General features: G+C 49.9%; 1 protein-coding gene across 1 annotated transcript in view; it reads left to right on the top strand.

The window, feature by feature from the left end:
* The first annotated feature begins 1,420 nt into the window (after positions 1 to 1,420).
* Positions 1,421 to 16,956, top strand: part of FNDC1 (fibronectin type III domain containing 1) — a 49,053-nt gene continuing 33,517 nt past the window's right edge. Inside the window, exons 1-7 of the mRNA XM_015560019.1 lie at positions 1,421 to 1,691; positions 4,395 to 4,481; positions 4,922 to 4,990; positions 11,328 to 11,534; positions 12,785 to 12,883; positions 14,587 to 14,704; positions 16,480 to 16,667. Coding sequence (XP_015415505.1) covers positions 1,421 to 1,691; positions 4,395 to 4,481; positions 4,922 to 4,990; positions 11,328 to 11,534; positions 12,785 to 12,883; positions 14,587 to 14,704; positions 16,480 to 16,667 — 1,039 coding nt within the window. The remainder of the gene's footprint in view (positions 1,692 to 4,394; positions 4,482 to 4,921; positions 4,991 to 11,327; positions 11,535 to 12,784; positions 12,884 to 14,586; positions 14,705 to 16,479; positions 16,668 to 16,956) is intronic.

The raw sequence follows: 16,956 nt of genomic DNA on the forward strand, positions 1-16,956 counted from the left end.
AGGGATTGATGGCAACTAGAAAAGTTAGTCGGCAGGTGGCAGAGAAGGTGGAGTTTGTAGGGAAGCCTCAGGGGAGACACAGGGAACCCAGGAAGGGGAAGCCCTGTTCTCTGGCAGAAAACCCGGCAGGTCCTCATGGGCCAGAAAGGGTCCATGACAGCGGATGGCGAGTAGCCATGACTGCTCACCTTCCAAGCCCTGAAACCACTGCCCTGCTGGCCTAGTCTCCCTAGCCGCATCCTCGTCTGGCCTCTCCCATCACGGTCTGCAGGGGTCTCGCCGTGAGGCCGGGGAGGGACCGCTTATGGGTTGCACCCGCAGCCCGACATTGCGCTTTCGGCTCCAATGTGGCACTTTCTGTCCCTGATGCTTTGAAATCATTTTCATAACTTTTTTTTTTGTTCCTTGAGTTTCTCTGGCAGGGAGGCCACAGGAGTTCTCTCCTTTCCATAAATGTTTTACTCTAGAGGTGGTTGGGCAGTTGTGGGAAGATTACATGATAGGTATAGAATCAGCCATACTTACCCTGTGCAGGATTTCCATCCAGTATTAGAACCACACACTAACCACTCTGTGTGCCATCACCAAACGCTCTCCCTCCCCTTTCTTCTTCCATGGGTGTCCAAATTCATTTTTTCTTAAGTTTAAAGGGTTCTGGCTTTTTTTTTTTTTTTACTCCCTCTCCACCCCCTGAGAATGCCTTGCATCCTTGAATAATCAGTTTCAGATCCCAGTTTGCTCCAAATTGGACTGTTGTGTGAATTGTTAGCATATATTTATGTTATGTGGCATTGCAACATCAGTTACATATTGTGTTTCATTTTGGCTAATTTTTAAAAATTAAGAAAAAAATTTTTTAGAACCTCACAACTGAAGATCAAAGTGTAATGTCCTTCTTAATAACTTGGTTTTCTTCTGTGACAAAACAGGAAACACTTAAATTCGTTGCCTGCAGATAAAGCCAGGGGCACGCCTGCCTCTTCAGGTGGCAGCTCTCTTGTTGTGTTTGCAGAAGCTGCGCTTCTGCTGCCTCGTTTCAGACACGGTGCCCATTCTTCCTGGTCGGGAGCGCTCCAGGTCATTCTCCTCAGAGGCGATGCACAGGCTGTGTAAGGCACCGTGCCGCATACTTATTAATGATAAGAAGTCACTGAATATATGAACGCCTCTGGGGAAGATGTCAAATGACCAATTCGTTATTCTAGCACCAGCGAGGCAACATCAGCAAGCGGAGAAGGCCTAGGGTTTCTTTCGGTTTGTTTCACTCTGGTTTAAACTTACCACCCACAGTCATCCAAAACACTTCAGAGCTTGTGGGTTTGGTATGTTTGCGTTGCTGTCATACTGTAACGATGTCCAAACACGCCCGCGCTTACAGTCTAAAGGATCAGAGTAAAAGCCACTCGCTGTCTCGCTAACAATGTCAGAGAACAGTGGAAACGTGCCTTTCCCCCGCCTGCCATTCCCATCAGTTGATAGTTGCGCTGTCTGCATAGCTGACCACCCACTGAAGCCAAGACACGTGAAACTGCTGTCCACTAAGATGGGCCTGAAAGTCACGTGGGACCCACCCAAAGATGCCACCAGTAGGCCCGTGGAGCATTACAACCTTGCCTACGGGAAGTCACTGAAAAGCCTTAAGTACATCAAGGTGAACTCGGAGACGCAGTCCTTCCTTATTGAGGATGTGGGTAAGTGACCCTCCGCTCCTGTTCCCGTCAGAACTGACTGCACCTCGCTCCCAGTTCCGCTCTAAGGTGACTGTGAGCCAGGGTGTGGCCAGGCTCAGGTGGCTCCTCGGGAACGGGAAGCCAGGGGCGTGAATCTGTTGCGTCAAGGCCTTCATCCTGCCATGGGCCTTCCTGCCCTACACTTGAACTCTAGCGTTCCTGGGCCTCTCTCCCAATTGATGCCGGAAACAAGTTTTAGTTTTCTGAATGTGTTTTTTTTTTGTGTCTCATGGACACTTGACTACTAGACAACTAATCTGGAGATTTCTCAGTTATGAACCATTTTATAATTAGGGATTTCTCAGGTGACACATCCCTATAAAGGTGTGTATGCTTAGCCACATCTGTTCAAAGATGTTACATTTCTCCCCATGCAATTCATTCTGGAAGTTCGAAGTATTTTAAATTTTGCCCAAATACATTGTGCAAGTGCAGGTGCAGACGGTTTTGAACATGAGCTTTGGGTTGCCTCCTGTGGGTCCTCTGTCTTCTGCCCTTTTGATCCCAGGAACCTGCAGCTCCATGTACTCTCCAGTCATCTCATGGCCCAACCCTAAGATGCATCATGAGGAAGTCAGCATATGTGACATCCAGGTGTCCCCGAGCCACAGGAGCGTTCTGCTGCCTTCCTTCAGAGATTGGAATCCGCAGTGCTCCCCGGTTCCTGGCCACAGCCTACCACACGTCCCTTCCCCGCTCTGAGTTACAGCATTCGGCTTTCTGGGCATCGGGGCAGAAGGTGCACAGAAGGGAGGCAGGAGGTCAGATTCTTCCCTCACAGTTCCATACATTTCTCTGAATCTCTCCCACATCCCTCCGGCCCCACAGAGTCCAACTGTGGGTTAAGTGGAGGTTCTATTGGACCAAAGGCCAGTGCAGGCTCACATTTGCTTGCTCAGAGCTTGGGCTATTCTGGTGGCCGCAGAGAAGAAAAACATGCCAACGGAGAGACTTGGAGCTCACTGAGCAGCAGTGTCTCTCAAGCAACTCCAATGAGTTAACTCAACGGAAGCAGAGACATGGATAAATGTCTTTGAAATACAAATAAGCTCAGGACGAAGAGAGAGAAGTGCCTGGCACAGCATAATTTTACATTCAGTCCGAACTGAAGCATTTCCCAGTTAGGCCGGCAGGTTGTGCCAAACCCGAAATGCCACCAGACCCTGCCTGCCACGGTCAGAAAGAAGCCATACCAGTCCCGACAGCAGGTGTCCCCAACAGTACGGCCTTGTGGCTGTATCCTGGGGCTCTGGCTGGAGCACTGAAGCCGTTAGGAGAACGCTCCTCACTCTGAGGAATGCACATACACAATGGCCTTTGATGGAACTAACTCTAACCTCTCCAGCATCCATCCCCTCCAATGCCTGCCAGCTTCCAGCTCTTCAAGGGCTGGCACCTCCACTTCCCTTTCTTAAGATAATAATTCATCTCGAGGAAAAGCAGCGGCACCAGAGTTTTGCTTTCAAGGCGGCAAGTTCAAGGCACTCATGTCCTAACCTGGTGTCTGGGTTCCCTTCCGCATCCCAACAACTCCAGCAGCTCAGCCAAAGACACCACTGCTGTTTGACCTTGATCTCTAGATCCAAGTCAGAGTGAAGCCCAATTATTTCAAGATTAGCATTTCCAAGATTCCAGGAAGTATTTTTTTCTAGGTATTTGTTGTAAGAGTCCAAGACCACATGCAGACACAGAAAGGGGACTGTTTAAATATATTTTTTATTGATTTCAGAGAGGAAGGGAGAGAGAGAGAGAGAGAGAGAGAGAGAGAACCATCAGTGATGAGAGAGAACCATTCATCAGCTGCCTCCTGCACGCCCTCTACTGGAGATTGAGCCGGCAACCCAGGCATGTGCCCTTGACCAGAATTGAACCTGGGACCCTACAGTCTGCAGGCCAACGCTCTATCCACTGAGCCAAACCAGCTAGGGCAGTGGTTGGCAAGCTGCAGCTCGCAAGCCACATGCGGCTCTTTGGCCCCTTGAGTGTGGCTCTTCCACAAAATACCACGTGCGGGCGCACATGTACAGTGCGACTGAAACTTCGTGGCCCATGCGCAGAAGTCAGTATTTTGTGGAAGAGCCACACTCAAGGGCCCAAAGAGCTGCATGTGGCTCGCAAGCCGCAGTTTGCTGACCACTGAGCTAGGGCAAGGGGACTGTTTAGTTATGAGAAGGAACATAGTTCATGCAGCTTTCTTGACTGCAGTGAAGATTCCCCAGGTGCTAAATTTTATAAGTTATGTTGACATTTCCTAATTATTTTTTGAAGCTTTCCATTTGGGGCTTTCATGAGGAAATACTGTTTGTAGTTACGGACACGGTAGGTTGAAACATGGATTTAGTGGACAGTGTGTTCCTACTTCCTACATTGATGTCACATTAAAAGGCTAAAAAGCTTTCTTGTTGACGGCTCACAAATCCAGGCTTATTTCACATGCCATGTACTTTGTAATAAATAAATGTTGTGTTCTCTGGCCAGGTGTACTTCAGTTGCATGGGAGGAATGTTAGTATTTTGATTAAAAATAAACAGAGAAAGCTATAGGTAGATTTGTCACTAAATTCAAATATTTATATTTGGTTGTAACTGGTATAAGGAAGACAGCGAATCAAACTGTCATTCTTGGAGATTTGAAACGGGGCTTGATACGAACCGTGTGTTTCAGAGCCGGGGGTAGTGTACTTTGTGCTGGTTACTGCAGAAAACCACAGTGGAGTGAGCCGGCCCGTGTACAGAGCGGAAAGCCTGCCTGGTAAGTCTCACCTAGAACTGGAGGCTGTGTTTCTGTTACTAAGATTGGGAGAAAAGTCCCTCCCTGCTTCTTCATGTCAATACAAGTTTAGAATTATTAAAGAGTTCCTGAATTTTTAGATTTGTAGAATAAGCTGACAGACTAAAAACTAGGAGAGATTTATCCCTCCTTTCATAGTCAGTTAATGTAGGTTGTTAGCGTTTTGTCCTAAACTTTTGAGTGCTCACTAGAATAAGCCATGTGCAAAAGACTAAAAGGATGTGTTGTCCATAGAGCTTAGGTGCTGAGTCACTAAAATGGCCCGAGGCGATCCCTTTCAAGCTGTTGAAAAGGCCACTTAGAGCAACGTTAGGGATGCTCTGAACAGTTAGGGATGCTCTAAATGTGGAAGCTCCTCTGGTTCTCATTTCTAACTATCAGGTTGCATTTTCCTAATTTAGGAGGTGAATGGATCCAGATTGATGGTTCCCCCATTAAGGGTCCAGGACCATTTAATGAAACCGTCACAGGTACTATTTGCTCATCTGGTTCATGTCTTCACTGAAGCACCGTCTCGCAAGAGGGTTGTGCTTCTGTCACACACATGTGCTCACAAACCTTCATCCAGTCCCCATCGCTGAACTAACGCACACGCCGCACAATGTTGGTCGATCTGCCGTGCACCCAGGGGACCAGCCCGCAGCCAGTGTCGCTCATTTCTCACTGTTCCCTCGTGTCCTGGTGTGGGGAGGTGTCTGTGTCTACATCTGGGGGTACCCTGTGCTATTAACAGGCAAATGTGGTGGCGGAGATGGCAGTCCTGGCCTGATGGGGATGTTTGCAGCTCTGTGCCCTGTGGACAGCATGAGCAGATGGGACCCACCAAACAGTGGCTTTTATTGGCTAATATGCTGCATCAAGTATTTCTTTTGGTAAAACCATGGGCTAGTTGGTGACACGTTAGATGACCTGCCTCCCATCTCTGCTCCATATTTGTATGTGTATGTTTTATCATTTGGATGTTGATGTTGTCTAATCATGTGGTTTTACTTGTTGAGAGAAGTGTTAACATTTCTGTGTATTCTTTGAATATATTTAATTAATGATGCAAAAATGCATGCAGTTATTTTCAAGTATGTTGGCTACTGTCTTGAGGCCACAGGGAGAGGAGTATGTCATATTTTCATAAACCATGTATTTAAATACATCAGTCTTACGCTATTGAGAGGAAGGTGAGTATATTCAAACTGATGACTCTAATCTGCTTCTCAGTTAAGATTTGGCAGGTGTGGGCGGCATTCACAGTCTTTTTACATGGAAAAGGAGGGCGGAATAAAACATTAGAAAAGGAAACGGGCTGTGGAGGAGAGGGGATACGTTCTTCAAATATGCCGGACGGAAGGTGAGCGTGGGGCGTTGTGCTGGGGATGCCTGTAGCAGGCACAGAGGAGGGAATGAACGTTGGAAGAGAGAAGTCGGAGGCAGACATGGCTTTAGGAGGCACGCTGGAGTGAGTTGAAGGAGAGAGGGTACATGAGAGGGCAAGGGTTAGGAGAGATGAGCAGAAGGCAAGGAGCAGAGCTTGGAAGACAGTGGTAGTGAGACAGTCAGAAGGTAGCACACCGCGGCCATGTGTAAATGGGCCAGGAGGTCCCATTGGACTTCAGAAGTTGTCTACCCTGAAGACACACAGGTAAACATTCGCACAGACGCACACAGCTTTGTTCTGTCCCCAGGGAAGAGGTGTCCAGGTCCTGTCACATATTGGATCCCATTATTGACCTCCCTGCAGGCTTCTCTTCTGAAGTTGCGTTAGCTTTTTCCTGTCCCTGGATCTGAGCTAATCTGTTACGCACAGAGACAGGCAATGAGGGGCGGGGCCCGGAGGCCCCACTCCGCTTCCCACAGGCAAGGCCACGGGCTGCCAGTTCGCCTGTCTTCTCCCAGCTCTTCCCTGGAAAGTTGTAGCCTCATTGGGCTCATATGCAGTTTTACTACCACTGCGTCAGGGCATCCTCAGCTAATCCTGGGGCCAGGTCATGGGGCTGCTGCGTGCCCAATTACCAATCAGACAGTGCCCTCTTTGTTCACAGAGTTTAATTAAGGCCTTTGGCCAATGGGGAATGAATATTGTCTGTGGCATTATTTCCTTGTGCAATTTTAAGTTTTATTAAGTATGCAATTTGCAGAGCAAAACTCAGTTTCCGGTCCATGGCCTGGATGGTGAGCCCCTCAAGGGCCGGTCTCTTAGATTCACTCTTCTCCGCCTCCCGGGCCTGGGACAAGCTCATGGCACACGCTAAATACATGTTTAGTGGAAAGGCATCGGAGGCTTCTTCTTCCGAGTGTGCCCCACAGGGCAAGTGTGTGTGGGCCAGAGCCGGGTGCTGAGCGAGGCAGGGCCAGGTCAGAGGTCAGGGTCACCTGTTGGCCAGCTGCTGATGCTGGGGTGGTCCCGGGCAGGCCAGGTTGTCTGCCACTGAGCAGTGCTCTCCTTCATCTGAGGTCCTAATTTTTGCCTCTGGTCACTTGGAGGGGCTGGTGAGGAATGGTGCTGACTGCAGCTGAGGACTGGAATTCCTCAAGGCTGGCTGGGCTGTGAAGATGACCTGTTTACACAGTCAGGTCTGCTGGCGCGAAGTCCTGGCCACGGGCTCTGTCTGCGGGTGCGGAAGCGGGTATAGTGGCAGTGGCAGCCCGGCCCATGCAGTGGGAGTCCGGCAGGGCTTTACTGTGACCCTGGTACAGCCACACTCAAGCGCTGGATGGCTGAGCTCTGAGTGGGGGTGGGGGTTCCCTCACATTGGTGTCCAGATGGAGTCCTGATCCAAGTGTCCAGACCGGCAGTTTTGGTGTTCTGGGCCCTTCCTCAGGGCCCCATCTCATTATCTCTTGACACGGCACTTGACGTAACTGTCATGGCTACAGTGAGCCCATGCTGGATTGTCAAAGGCGTCCAGTAAGTCCGCTCTGCTCTTGCTCCCACAGTCAGGCAGCCGGGCCATCGCGTGGCTGACCAGGCTCTTCCTCAGATGGTCTTGCCTTGGGACCCTGCAGCATGACCACCTGTCAGGGGACGAGCAATGTTGGATCTGAGGGGACACGTGAACGACCTCCCCTGAGGAGCTCTAGGCCCCGGGGAACTTAGCCGACGTTTCCTGTAAGTGGGGACCCATGGCACGGAAGTCTTAGATGGTGACTCCAGGTGCCACAGACCAGATCCTTTGCCAGAGACATCCGTGAGGCACCGGGGGACCTCCTTCCAGAGCAGGCACATGCCATGCCACAGCATGGCGGGGGCTCCGCACAGGAGCGGCGCGGGGGGACTGCACACCCGGCTCCACGCCAGCTGAGGGCCCACCTGTCCGGCTCCCAAGTTCTCCCTTAGCCTCACCTTCTCTATAAATGGGGTGTCATGATGTTACTGTGAAGGTGTTTGTCACCTGCCTGATGGCTGGTAGGGATCCAATAAGTTATGAAGGTGGGTGACATTCTGATGGACACTATTCCAAAGTAAAGAAATGAGATCCCCTTCCTTACTGGTAGATAGCTGGCCCGCCCAAATGTCACACAAGCACTCAGTAAACAGTGAAAGTGTCAGGGTGGCCTCTTGGAGAGGAAAACGTGCTCAAGAGAGACGTCAGCGTGAGCATTGCCGGTGCTGGGCGTGGGAGGGACTTCTGAGAGTCACTAAGGTCTCAAGAACTCGCCCGGGAAGGAGCCCTTGGCAGACAGAGGTGGGAGGCATTTGCTAACCCACCTTGGCAGCTGTCAGTCAGCTCTGGGCCTGGGCTCGTGTCTGGGGCAGGGAATTCAGACTCTGAGTGGGGACAGCAAAGCACAGGTCCTGTGTTCTGGCAGTGGCCGATCACCTTCACCCTCTCCCACTCACACCCCCACCCACTCCCCTCTTCCTCCTCTGTAATTCATGCAGAGTGCACCAAGCTCTGGAATGGCGCCGGCCTGACAGGTGGGAGCCTAGGGCGTGGTTTCAAACTGTCCAGGTGATCGCGATGCACGCTGCAGTGTGAGGACCACCGCTCAGCCTCAGGGGTGGCGCCCCCTGCCCTACAGCCAGTGTCCCTGAGCCTTGATGTTGGGGATGGTGGGGACGCTGCCTGGGGCTGAGGATGGCTGAGGAAGGCCAGTGAGCACGTGGGCCTGCCTTTTCGGGGGGTGAGGATCCAGGCCCTCTTTGCACAGCTTGGAGGTCAGTGCAGTGGGGTGTCAAGGGCGTGAGAGGGTCAAACCGCTTACTCTTCAAAGCTGTGGACCGCATGACACCTCACACTCTGCTGGAGAACGAGAAGGCCCTGTCAGCTGAGACCGGGCCCAGGAGGTGGCTGAGTACTCATCTTCACGCCAACAAAGAGTAGGAAGGGACTCGCTAGAGCGACTGGTCACTGCGGGGTGTTGATGAAGACAATGCATGGCGCTCTCGGTGTCCGGTGCACAGAAGCTGTCTGGGTACAGACAAGCTCACATTTGAGGTTTTACTGTAAAAACCTGTGACACTAAGTATCTCTTTCTCATTCTTGGTTCTTTGAAATACATGTATTTGGTGTCCCTTGTGTGCAAGGCATTGTGGTAGAATCTGTAATGGGACCCTGGGTTCCATTCTGGGGGGACTGCCCATACATCCAGTGAATCTGATGAGGGGCTTTGTTTTCTATCACAATCGCAACCACAATTAGCAATGAATGTGTGCTTCACATATGCTTTACCTGACTTAAATTACAAACACAATAGCCACACACCACGCTCCAAGGGAGGAAATGAGGGTCAGTGGGAGCCTCACAGTCCCGCAGTCAGGGGGCCACAGACTGGGACCCGACTGGAGAGCCTGTGGAAGCCCAAACCAGAAGCTGCCAAGTTTAACGGGCACCGAATTGTAAACCTAAATGGACAAAGCATCGTGTTGAATTTGGGATTTTTTTCAATCAACAGGTTTTGATTCTGTACAATTTAAGAGTATTTGCCAGTTTGTGTAGCTGACAACACAACCTAGGAGACAGGGGCGTCTGGCTCTCTGAAGTCTACTCTAATCTCGACGGCCCTTGTTTCCTCTGCTGACCCTCCGAGTGGACGGCTGTAATTAACGGTATCAACCGGTCCTGAGTGAGGTCCACCTGGTGATGTGGTGAGCTTGGTGGAGGTCCCGCGTCCTGTCACGTCACATCCACTCGGCAGTCCACTCGGGAGAACGGGATTGCTCCCGGCAGTTCTGACTTTTGTTTTCAAGATAAAGGACTCACTGGGATTTATCAGAAAATTTCAGGCGCCTCTGCGAGGCTACTCCCTTTGGCTTAGACAAACCCAAAAAATCTCAGCACCAGTGAATTCGAGCTGTCTGGACACGTCTGCCTGAAAGAGGTCACCAGGTGCTGTGACACCCATGAAAGAGGTCTGATGGGATGAATAGCCCAGGATGGGGAAGGGACTTTTCCTTTTGAACTATGTGAATGAGCACATCTGTCATTCCCAGGATCACCTGGTGGTCCTTGATTTTTATAGAAGTCACCCCTTGGAGATGAGAGCTCACCTTGGAACCTGAGCACAAAACTGAGATCAGTTCGCAGACCCCAGTGAAAGTGGCTACCTTCCCAGGTGCGAGGAGAGTTGTATACAGGTGGCCCATTGGCTACACGATTAGACTCAAAACCAAAACCTTACTAAGTCCTACTTGGTAGAGTGGGGAAATGTTTGCAGGACCACTCCATGGCACGCTCTGAGGAGCTTCAGGAACCGGAAGCCCAGGGACTGGCCAGGTAACCCCAGCTAATGTCCAAAGGGGTATTCCCTTTGGCGGATGCGGAACAGGGAACAGGGTGTACCGCTTTCAGAAGAGCCATCTCCCATGGCTACTGATATACTTACTGCGACACTGGAATTCATACTGACCCGTGGCATTAGGTTGTGTTCTTACACCATAACCTCCTGGGAATTTTCCAGTCTAATAGAATTAGGCAGCATTGATGATGGCGTTAATGTTTATGGTGGAGGAAGAATGCCGGGGAAGTCCCTGGCTTACATAACTAGAGATTCTCTCAGTGGCCTAATGGGATCCCCAAATATGACTAGAAGGTGGTCCACTGTCAGCAATGGACAATGTAGTCGTCACGTGGTCTGTGGCCCTTATTCCCAAACTTATCAATTCTTCATCGATGTAAAAGCAAAGCTTTAAACACCAAGTACTGGCCCCCAGAGTGTGTTGCTTTGAGAAGGCTAACAATGAGTGTTTCTTGAGCTTGATCATTTTAGCAAGAGGATTTCTCAAAATTTAGAAGAAGGAACAGCAGAGATTGAGATGGCAGCAACGGCGGGGCAGGCCCAGGTTTGTCTGGAGGGCAGATTAGACACGTCAGAAGAATTAAAATCAAAACCAGAAGCCAGTCACTATGTGGGCCGGAGTGACTCACCGCAAAGGCCAGGAAAGCCCTTCCCAGCTTTACAGCGAGGCTTCCTGCAGGGCAGTCATAGCAGCACCTACTGTGTGCTCACTGTATTGTTATGCTGACCTCTAGCTCTCACCAGAGAATATATAGTTTTGGACTTAAAGGGGCAAAGGGAAGTAGATGAAAAGGAGCATTTGTAGAACACCCAAGACTTCTAGATGGCAGTCTCACGTATAGTATGTTTTCATTTGAAGTCCTCGGGCCTCTCGGCCTGAAATATGGGAGGAACATGTGCACCCAGGGTCGGTGCCCTTGGGGGGACAATGTTCTTTCTGGAATTGGTTACCAAAATGGATGTTTTAAATCCAGCTGCTTAATTGTCATGGCTTAGTCTCTGGGCAGACTTCACGTACCCGCTGGTGGACTCGGAGGGGATACTGTTTAACAGTTTCTGTGTCATGTCTTCTTTAAGAAAAGGAAGTGCCAAACAAGCCCTTGCGTGTCCGAGTCCGATCCTCAGACAACCGGCTGTCCGTTGCGTGGAAGGCGCCACGCCTGTCTGGAGCCAAGAGTCCACGCAGATCCCGGGGTTTCCTTTTGGGCTACGGGGAAAGTGGCCGGAAGATGAATTACGTTCCACTGGCCCGAGATGAGCGAACGCATGAGATCAAAAAGCTGGGTGAGTTAAGTGGTAACTGGTGCTCAGTATTTGATGATCTTTTTCATCATTTCATACTTAGCTCGTTCATGACCGACATCATAGTGCAGTTGTAATGTTTATTTTCCAGGTATTACAGTTATCCAGCATCATGTTCTCTGTCCTGTCTTCCGCCTGTGCCTCCATCCCTTTAACCTTCAGTCAGCGCAGGACACGGCCGCCTTTGCGTGCTCGCCTGGCAGCTGCTTCCTGACCCTGCAGCACAAGCCCTGGAGTTGGGCCATTTTCCTGGACACGGGATGGGCGCTCATGTTTTCTGCCTCTTGGCTCTGCTTTCACCCATTTGCTCCTTAAGCTCTGCCTTAGATCCTAGGACCCTGGGCCTGGGTCCCGTGAGATGAAATGTGGGGCCGCTGATGAAGCCTGCAGACTGGCCTGCTGTCCTCCCTCTTCGCAAACCCTCACTGGGGGGAGGAAGCACTGGGCGTGGACGCTGAGGGGACAGTCGCTGTGGCCAGGAGAGGTTCTGTGCATCATTCCAGGCTGGGTCGAGGCCCGGCCTTTGCTGGCCTTGGTGGTTGACAGGCCTGGACATCAATGTGAGAGACACGTCAATCGACTACCTTCTGACTGGCGATTGACCCTGCAACCCAGGCATGTGCTGACCGGGAACTGAACCGGCAGCCTCTGGGTGCACAGTGTGAGACTCAGACAACCAAGCCACTCTGGCCGGACTCTGGTGGTTCTTGATCCATGCTGGGCCACCTCCAGGCTTAGCCATTTATGCACGTCCCGGGATCGGGAGATAAATGGCAGCATTCTTCCTTTAATGACTTGGTGGGTTCCACTGGCAGTGGCACCAAGAAATTAAGGGATCTGAAGTGAGTCCTCCACCAGGGAATTGACCTGGCACTGTGGCTGCTCTTGTCTCCTCTCCCTTCTGTTTGATGACAGCTGAAGACAGAGTCACTCTTGTCTCTATTTAGAAAGAAAAGGAAATTGGGGGACTTAAGTTGGCATTATGCAATCCCATCCTTTTTAAAACCTTATTCATCTTTCTTTGATGCTGATGAGATAGAAACCCATTTTCCAGGAATTACAGGTGAAAATCACCTCCACGTATCCTACCGTAATAGTGTTCTTCTTGAGTTTAGTTCCTACCATGCTTGGGCTCAGATTTAATTGTCCGGAAGAAGAGGGGGAGGGGCCGAGGACAGAGATGTGTCGGGGAAACCAGCCGCAGAGCCTCACTGCCTGTGCCTCATCCACAGCCTCTGAGTCGGTGTACGTGGTCTCCCTGCGGTCCCTGAACTCCCGGGGCCAGAGTCAGCCGGTCTACAGGGCTGCCCTCACGAAACGGAAGATTTCAGGTATGTTTCTAAGGACGCATCCGGTCAGCCGTGGTCCAGTGTGAATGCAGCGTTGTTTCCAAACGATGCTGGCCGGGTGACGAACTCCATGGGTTTTCTTGAGGGGAAAGGACCCAGCAGGGCGGGCTTGGCCACATTTTAGATGCAAGTGTGTTTCTTTTCTACTCAGAGGGTAAGGTATTCTTGTGATGAAATATATTTCTCTGTGTATACTGAATGTCTTTACGGTGCCTTAGATTTGCCATAAGAGCAGCCAAACATTTATTCCATTTAAGGGCACAGTGTGATCCACATGGAAACATCCCCTGGTGATAGACTGTGAACAGAGAGAGAGGAGTGAATGGGGTAGTGTGCAAGAATGCAGTGAAACTTTATTTCCACTAAACTTGAGTAACAATGCAGTGAGAAAAGATGTAGGGATGGTGTGCTGCTAGCCCAGTGATGGCGAACCTATGACACACGTGTCAGAGGTGACACGCAAACTCATTTTTTTGGTTGATTTTTCTTTTTTAAATGGCATTTAAATATATAAAATAAGTATCAAAAATGTATGTCTTTGTTTTACTATGGTTGCAAATATCAAAAAATTTCTACATGTGACACGGCACCAGAGTTAAGTTAGGGTTTTTCAAAATGCTGACACGCCGAGCTCAAAAGGTTCGCCATCACTGTGCTAGCCTGATTTAAGATATTTTTTCCACATTTGTCCACAGATTTTTTTTTATAGTACTCTTGTGTTAACAAATTACATATACCTTTTCTGGTTCCTGGGTCTTACTTAAAGAGGTAACCTATAGCATAATTATTTTCATGAACTTACAACTTATTTGTTAATTATAATTTTATATTACACAATGTTATTATATAACATGTTATATTATTATAATTTTTACATTGTATACAGAAGGCCCACATACAGGATGTTTCACCTTTATTAGTCATTAGTTGCTGCTCTCCAAGAAGTCACTATATCAGTTTCCTAACAGGCTAAATATTTCCACCTTTTCCTACTTGTAGTTAAAGCCACAAAAAACAGAACAAAAAAAACCCCCAACACCTAAGAGACTCAAAAGCAAAATTGAAGACATCTTTTGGTTTCAGTTGGTTAGTGATGGAACAGAACTGTGAGCCTTGTGTCTGTGATGTGTTCTATCGGAAATCGCAGGCCGAATTCCCTTTTGTACCGGAATCGACCTGTTCGTTTGCCTGGGCACCCCACGCTCTGAAATGCGAGGACCCGGAGCCTCGTGAGGCTCACGCTGTTGTTTGCACCAGGATTTTCGCCTCACGCCACGATCGCCGAGGCAATGCCTCCCCGAGCTTTTCTGCCCTTAAAGTTTCGCTTCCTGTAAGAACTGTATTATTTCCCGGAAACTTACAGTGTATGCTGAGGAAACCCTCAGTTACTGGGAGTATCTCTGACCATTCACAGCCTCCCCTTTGTGCTTTATGTCCATTGGGCTGGGCAGTTTGCAAGTGAACTGCCCGTATCTTAGACTGCACTTGAGAAGCAGTGCAGTGCAGAGTCAGGTTTCTCTGCAGTGACCAATCAAGTCATTGCTTAACTTCCTATTCACTTCATTTCATCTACATCATGCATAAGCGATTTACTGCCCCGGGTGAACATAAACTCGGGGGGCTAGAGGAACCAGGATGGAGCCTACTGTCGGGACAGCCTTCCCACGCGCCCACTGTCATTTCAGAGGAGGAGGAGCTGGACGTCCCTGAGGACATCAGTGTCCGGGTCATGTCATCCCAGTCTGTGCTTGTAGCCTGGGTGGACCCTGTTGTGGAGAAGCAGAAGAAAGTTGTTGCGTCCAGGTACTTTCCTGACTTGTCTTTCTCTTATGCATGAGAGATGTGGGTTTTGTGGCCCCACAGACATGTATTTACTTGAGGGATTTTATTTTCTGACATATTGGCATGCTGGTGTTTTTTGTGACCGGACAATAGACTGTCCTGTGGCCATGTAGCTAATCCTGAGCGTGATCACACATTCCCCACAGGCCACATGCTACCTGGGCCTCGCGTGTGATGCACTGGGCGGGACCTCACATCTCACCTTCTCCGCCTTATCCTGTGTCTGCAAATGTTCTAGGCCAGTGATGGCGAACCTATGACACACGTGTCAGAGGTGAGACACGAACTCATTTTTTTGGCTGATTTTTCTCTGTTAAATGGCATTTAAATATATAAAATAAATATCAAAAATATAAGTCTTTGTTTTACTATGGTTGCAAATATCAAAAAATTTCTGTGTGATACGGCAGCAGAGTTAAGGTTTTTCAAAGTGCTGACACGCCGAGCTCAAAAGGTTCGCCATCACTGTCCTAGATCCTATTTCTCTTTGCCTGCATTTGCTTTGCCGTGCCTTACTAATTCTCTGTTTTATAAAATGTATGTTTTTATTGATTTCAGAGAGGAAGGGAGAAGGAGAGAGAAATACAAACATCATTGATGAGAGAGAATCATTGATTGGCTGCCTCCTACACACCTACTGGGGATTGAGTCCGCAACCAGGGCATGTGTCCTGGCTGGGAATTGAACTGTGACCTGGTTCATAGGTCGATACTCAACCACTGAGCCACACCAGCCGGGCATTAATGACCTATTCATGTTCAGAAGCTATGGGCCCATTTGAGGAAGAGCCTGGCCCTCCTGAAGAGTGGCAGCAGGAAGGCCCTCATCAGAGTGGTGGGCATCGTCTAACCCTCGCGCCCCGCAGTTCCTCTTTAGACGTCCCCAAGCACCACCCTGCCTCACGTGTAGCTCACTGTGCATAGCAGGTGAATGTATTTTTTCTCAAGTCATGACGTGGCACTATTAGCCGAGTTTCTGCCTCTTCCTGTTAGTGAAATAAGACACCTGCTTCCTGGAAAGACCTCTGAGCTTCATGGGACTCTCGCAGGGTTCATAGTGACGCTCCCCCTGCCCTTGGCCTCCTCAACATGAACGGCTCTTGGCTCCTGGGGGCTCATGTCCGGCATCATGATGAGAACAAAGGGGGCAGAGCATGTCTTCGGTCTGGGACTGGGGAATGCTCGCTCACACGTCTCTCTCCATGACAATCTCACACTCGAGGTCTTTTTATCAGCTCCTCCATCCTGCTCTGCCTGTCACACACAGTTGCTCCTTCTCATGGTAATAAGATTACTCAAGACCCCATGCTGCCTCCCCCTTCACCTCGAGGAAACATGCCTGATTTGGCATGAAGCGAGTCTTTTTGTCTTTCTTTTCTGGAAAGCCAAGCTACCTTGGGCCAGTTCTGATTATTCCCTTGCCCTCTCCACACTGCACACAGCACAAACACGCGCACACCCCTGATAAGGCACGTGCCTCATCAAAGCCACCTCCTCCTCCCCCGCCTTCTGAATCTCGGCTTCAGCTTTCGAGCAGTATGAGTTTCCAGTCTTGAAAAGTCTTCTTCCCTGTCTGCTTTAGAATCTCCTCACATTTGAGCTCCAAACATAGCCCGAAGTGTAGGTCTTTGTGCTCTGATTTCCCTGTTTCCCTCCCAAAGTCATCGTTTCCGGGCAGGAGTCCGTGCTCCGCGGCAGAGAACCGGCCCCGTACATGCTGCCTGTGTCTCCTTACAGGCAGTACACGGTGCGCTACCGAGAAAAGGGGGAACTGGCCCGCTGGGATTACAGGCAGGGCTCCAACCGGCGCGTGCTGATCGAGGGCCTGCTCCCCGACACCATGTATGAATTCGCAGTCCGCATTTCACAGGGGGACAGAGACGGCAAGTGGAGTACCTCCGTCTTCCAGAGGACTCCGGAATCCGGTCTGTATCGAAATGGCTTTTGGACTGTCAGTTTGGGAATTCCCCTAAAGTAAGATTCAAAGACGCTCTCAGCCAGCAGTGGTGAAGGCCAGCACAGGCAATGTAAAAAGCGAAATCACCCGTAAATCTCGGTGGTGTGTCTACATCTGAACACTGAGAAGCTCGGGAACTGTTTCCTGGGGTCCGTGTCCCATCCTCCGCTGGCTGTTTCCATGAGCTTGTTATCCTGACACGCGCAGCACCTCACATCCCAGCGTGGAGCACTGATCCACCGCTGTCCGCGTGGACG

Source organism: Myotis davidii, unplaced genomic scaffold (genome assembly GCF_000327345.1).
Source record: "Myotis davidii unplaced genomic scaffold, ASM32734v1 scaffold1494, whole genome shotgun sequence".
Taxonomy (NCBI): Eukaryota; Metazoa; Chordata; class Mammalia; order Chiroptera; family Vespertilionidae; genus Myotis; species Myotis davidii.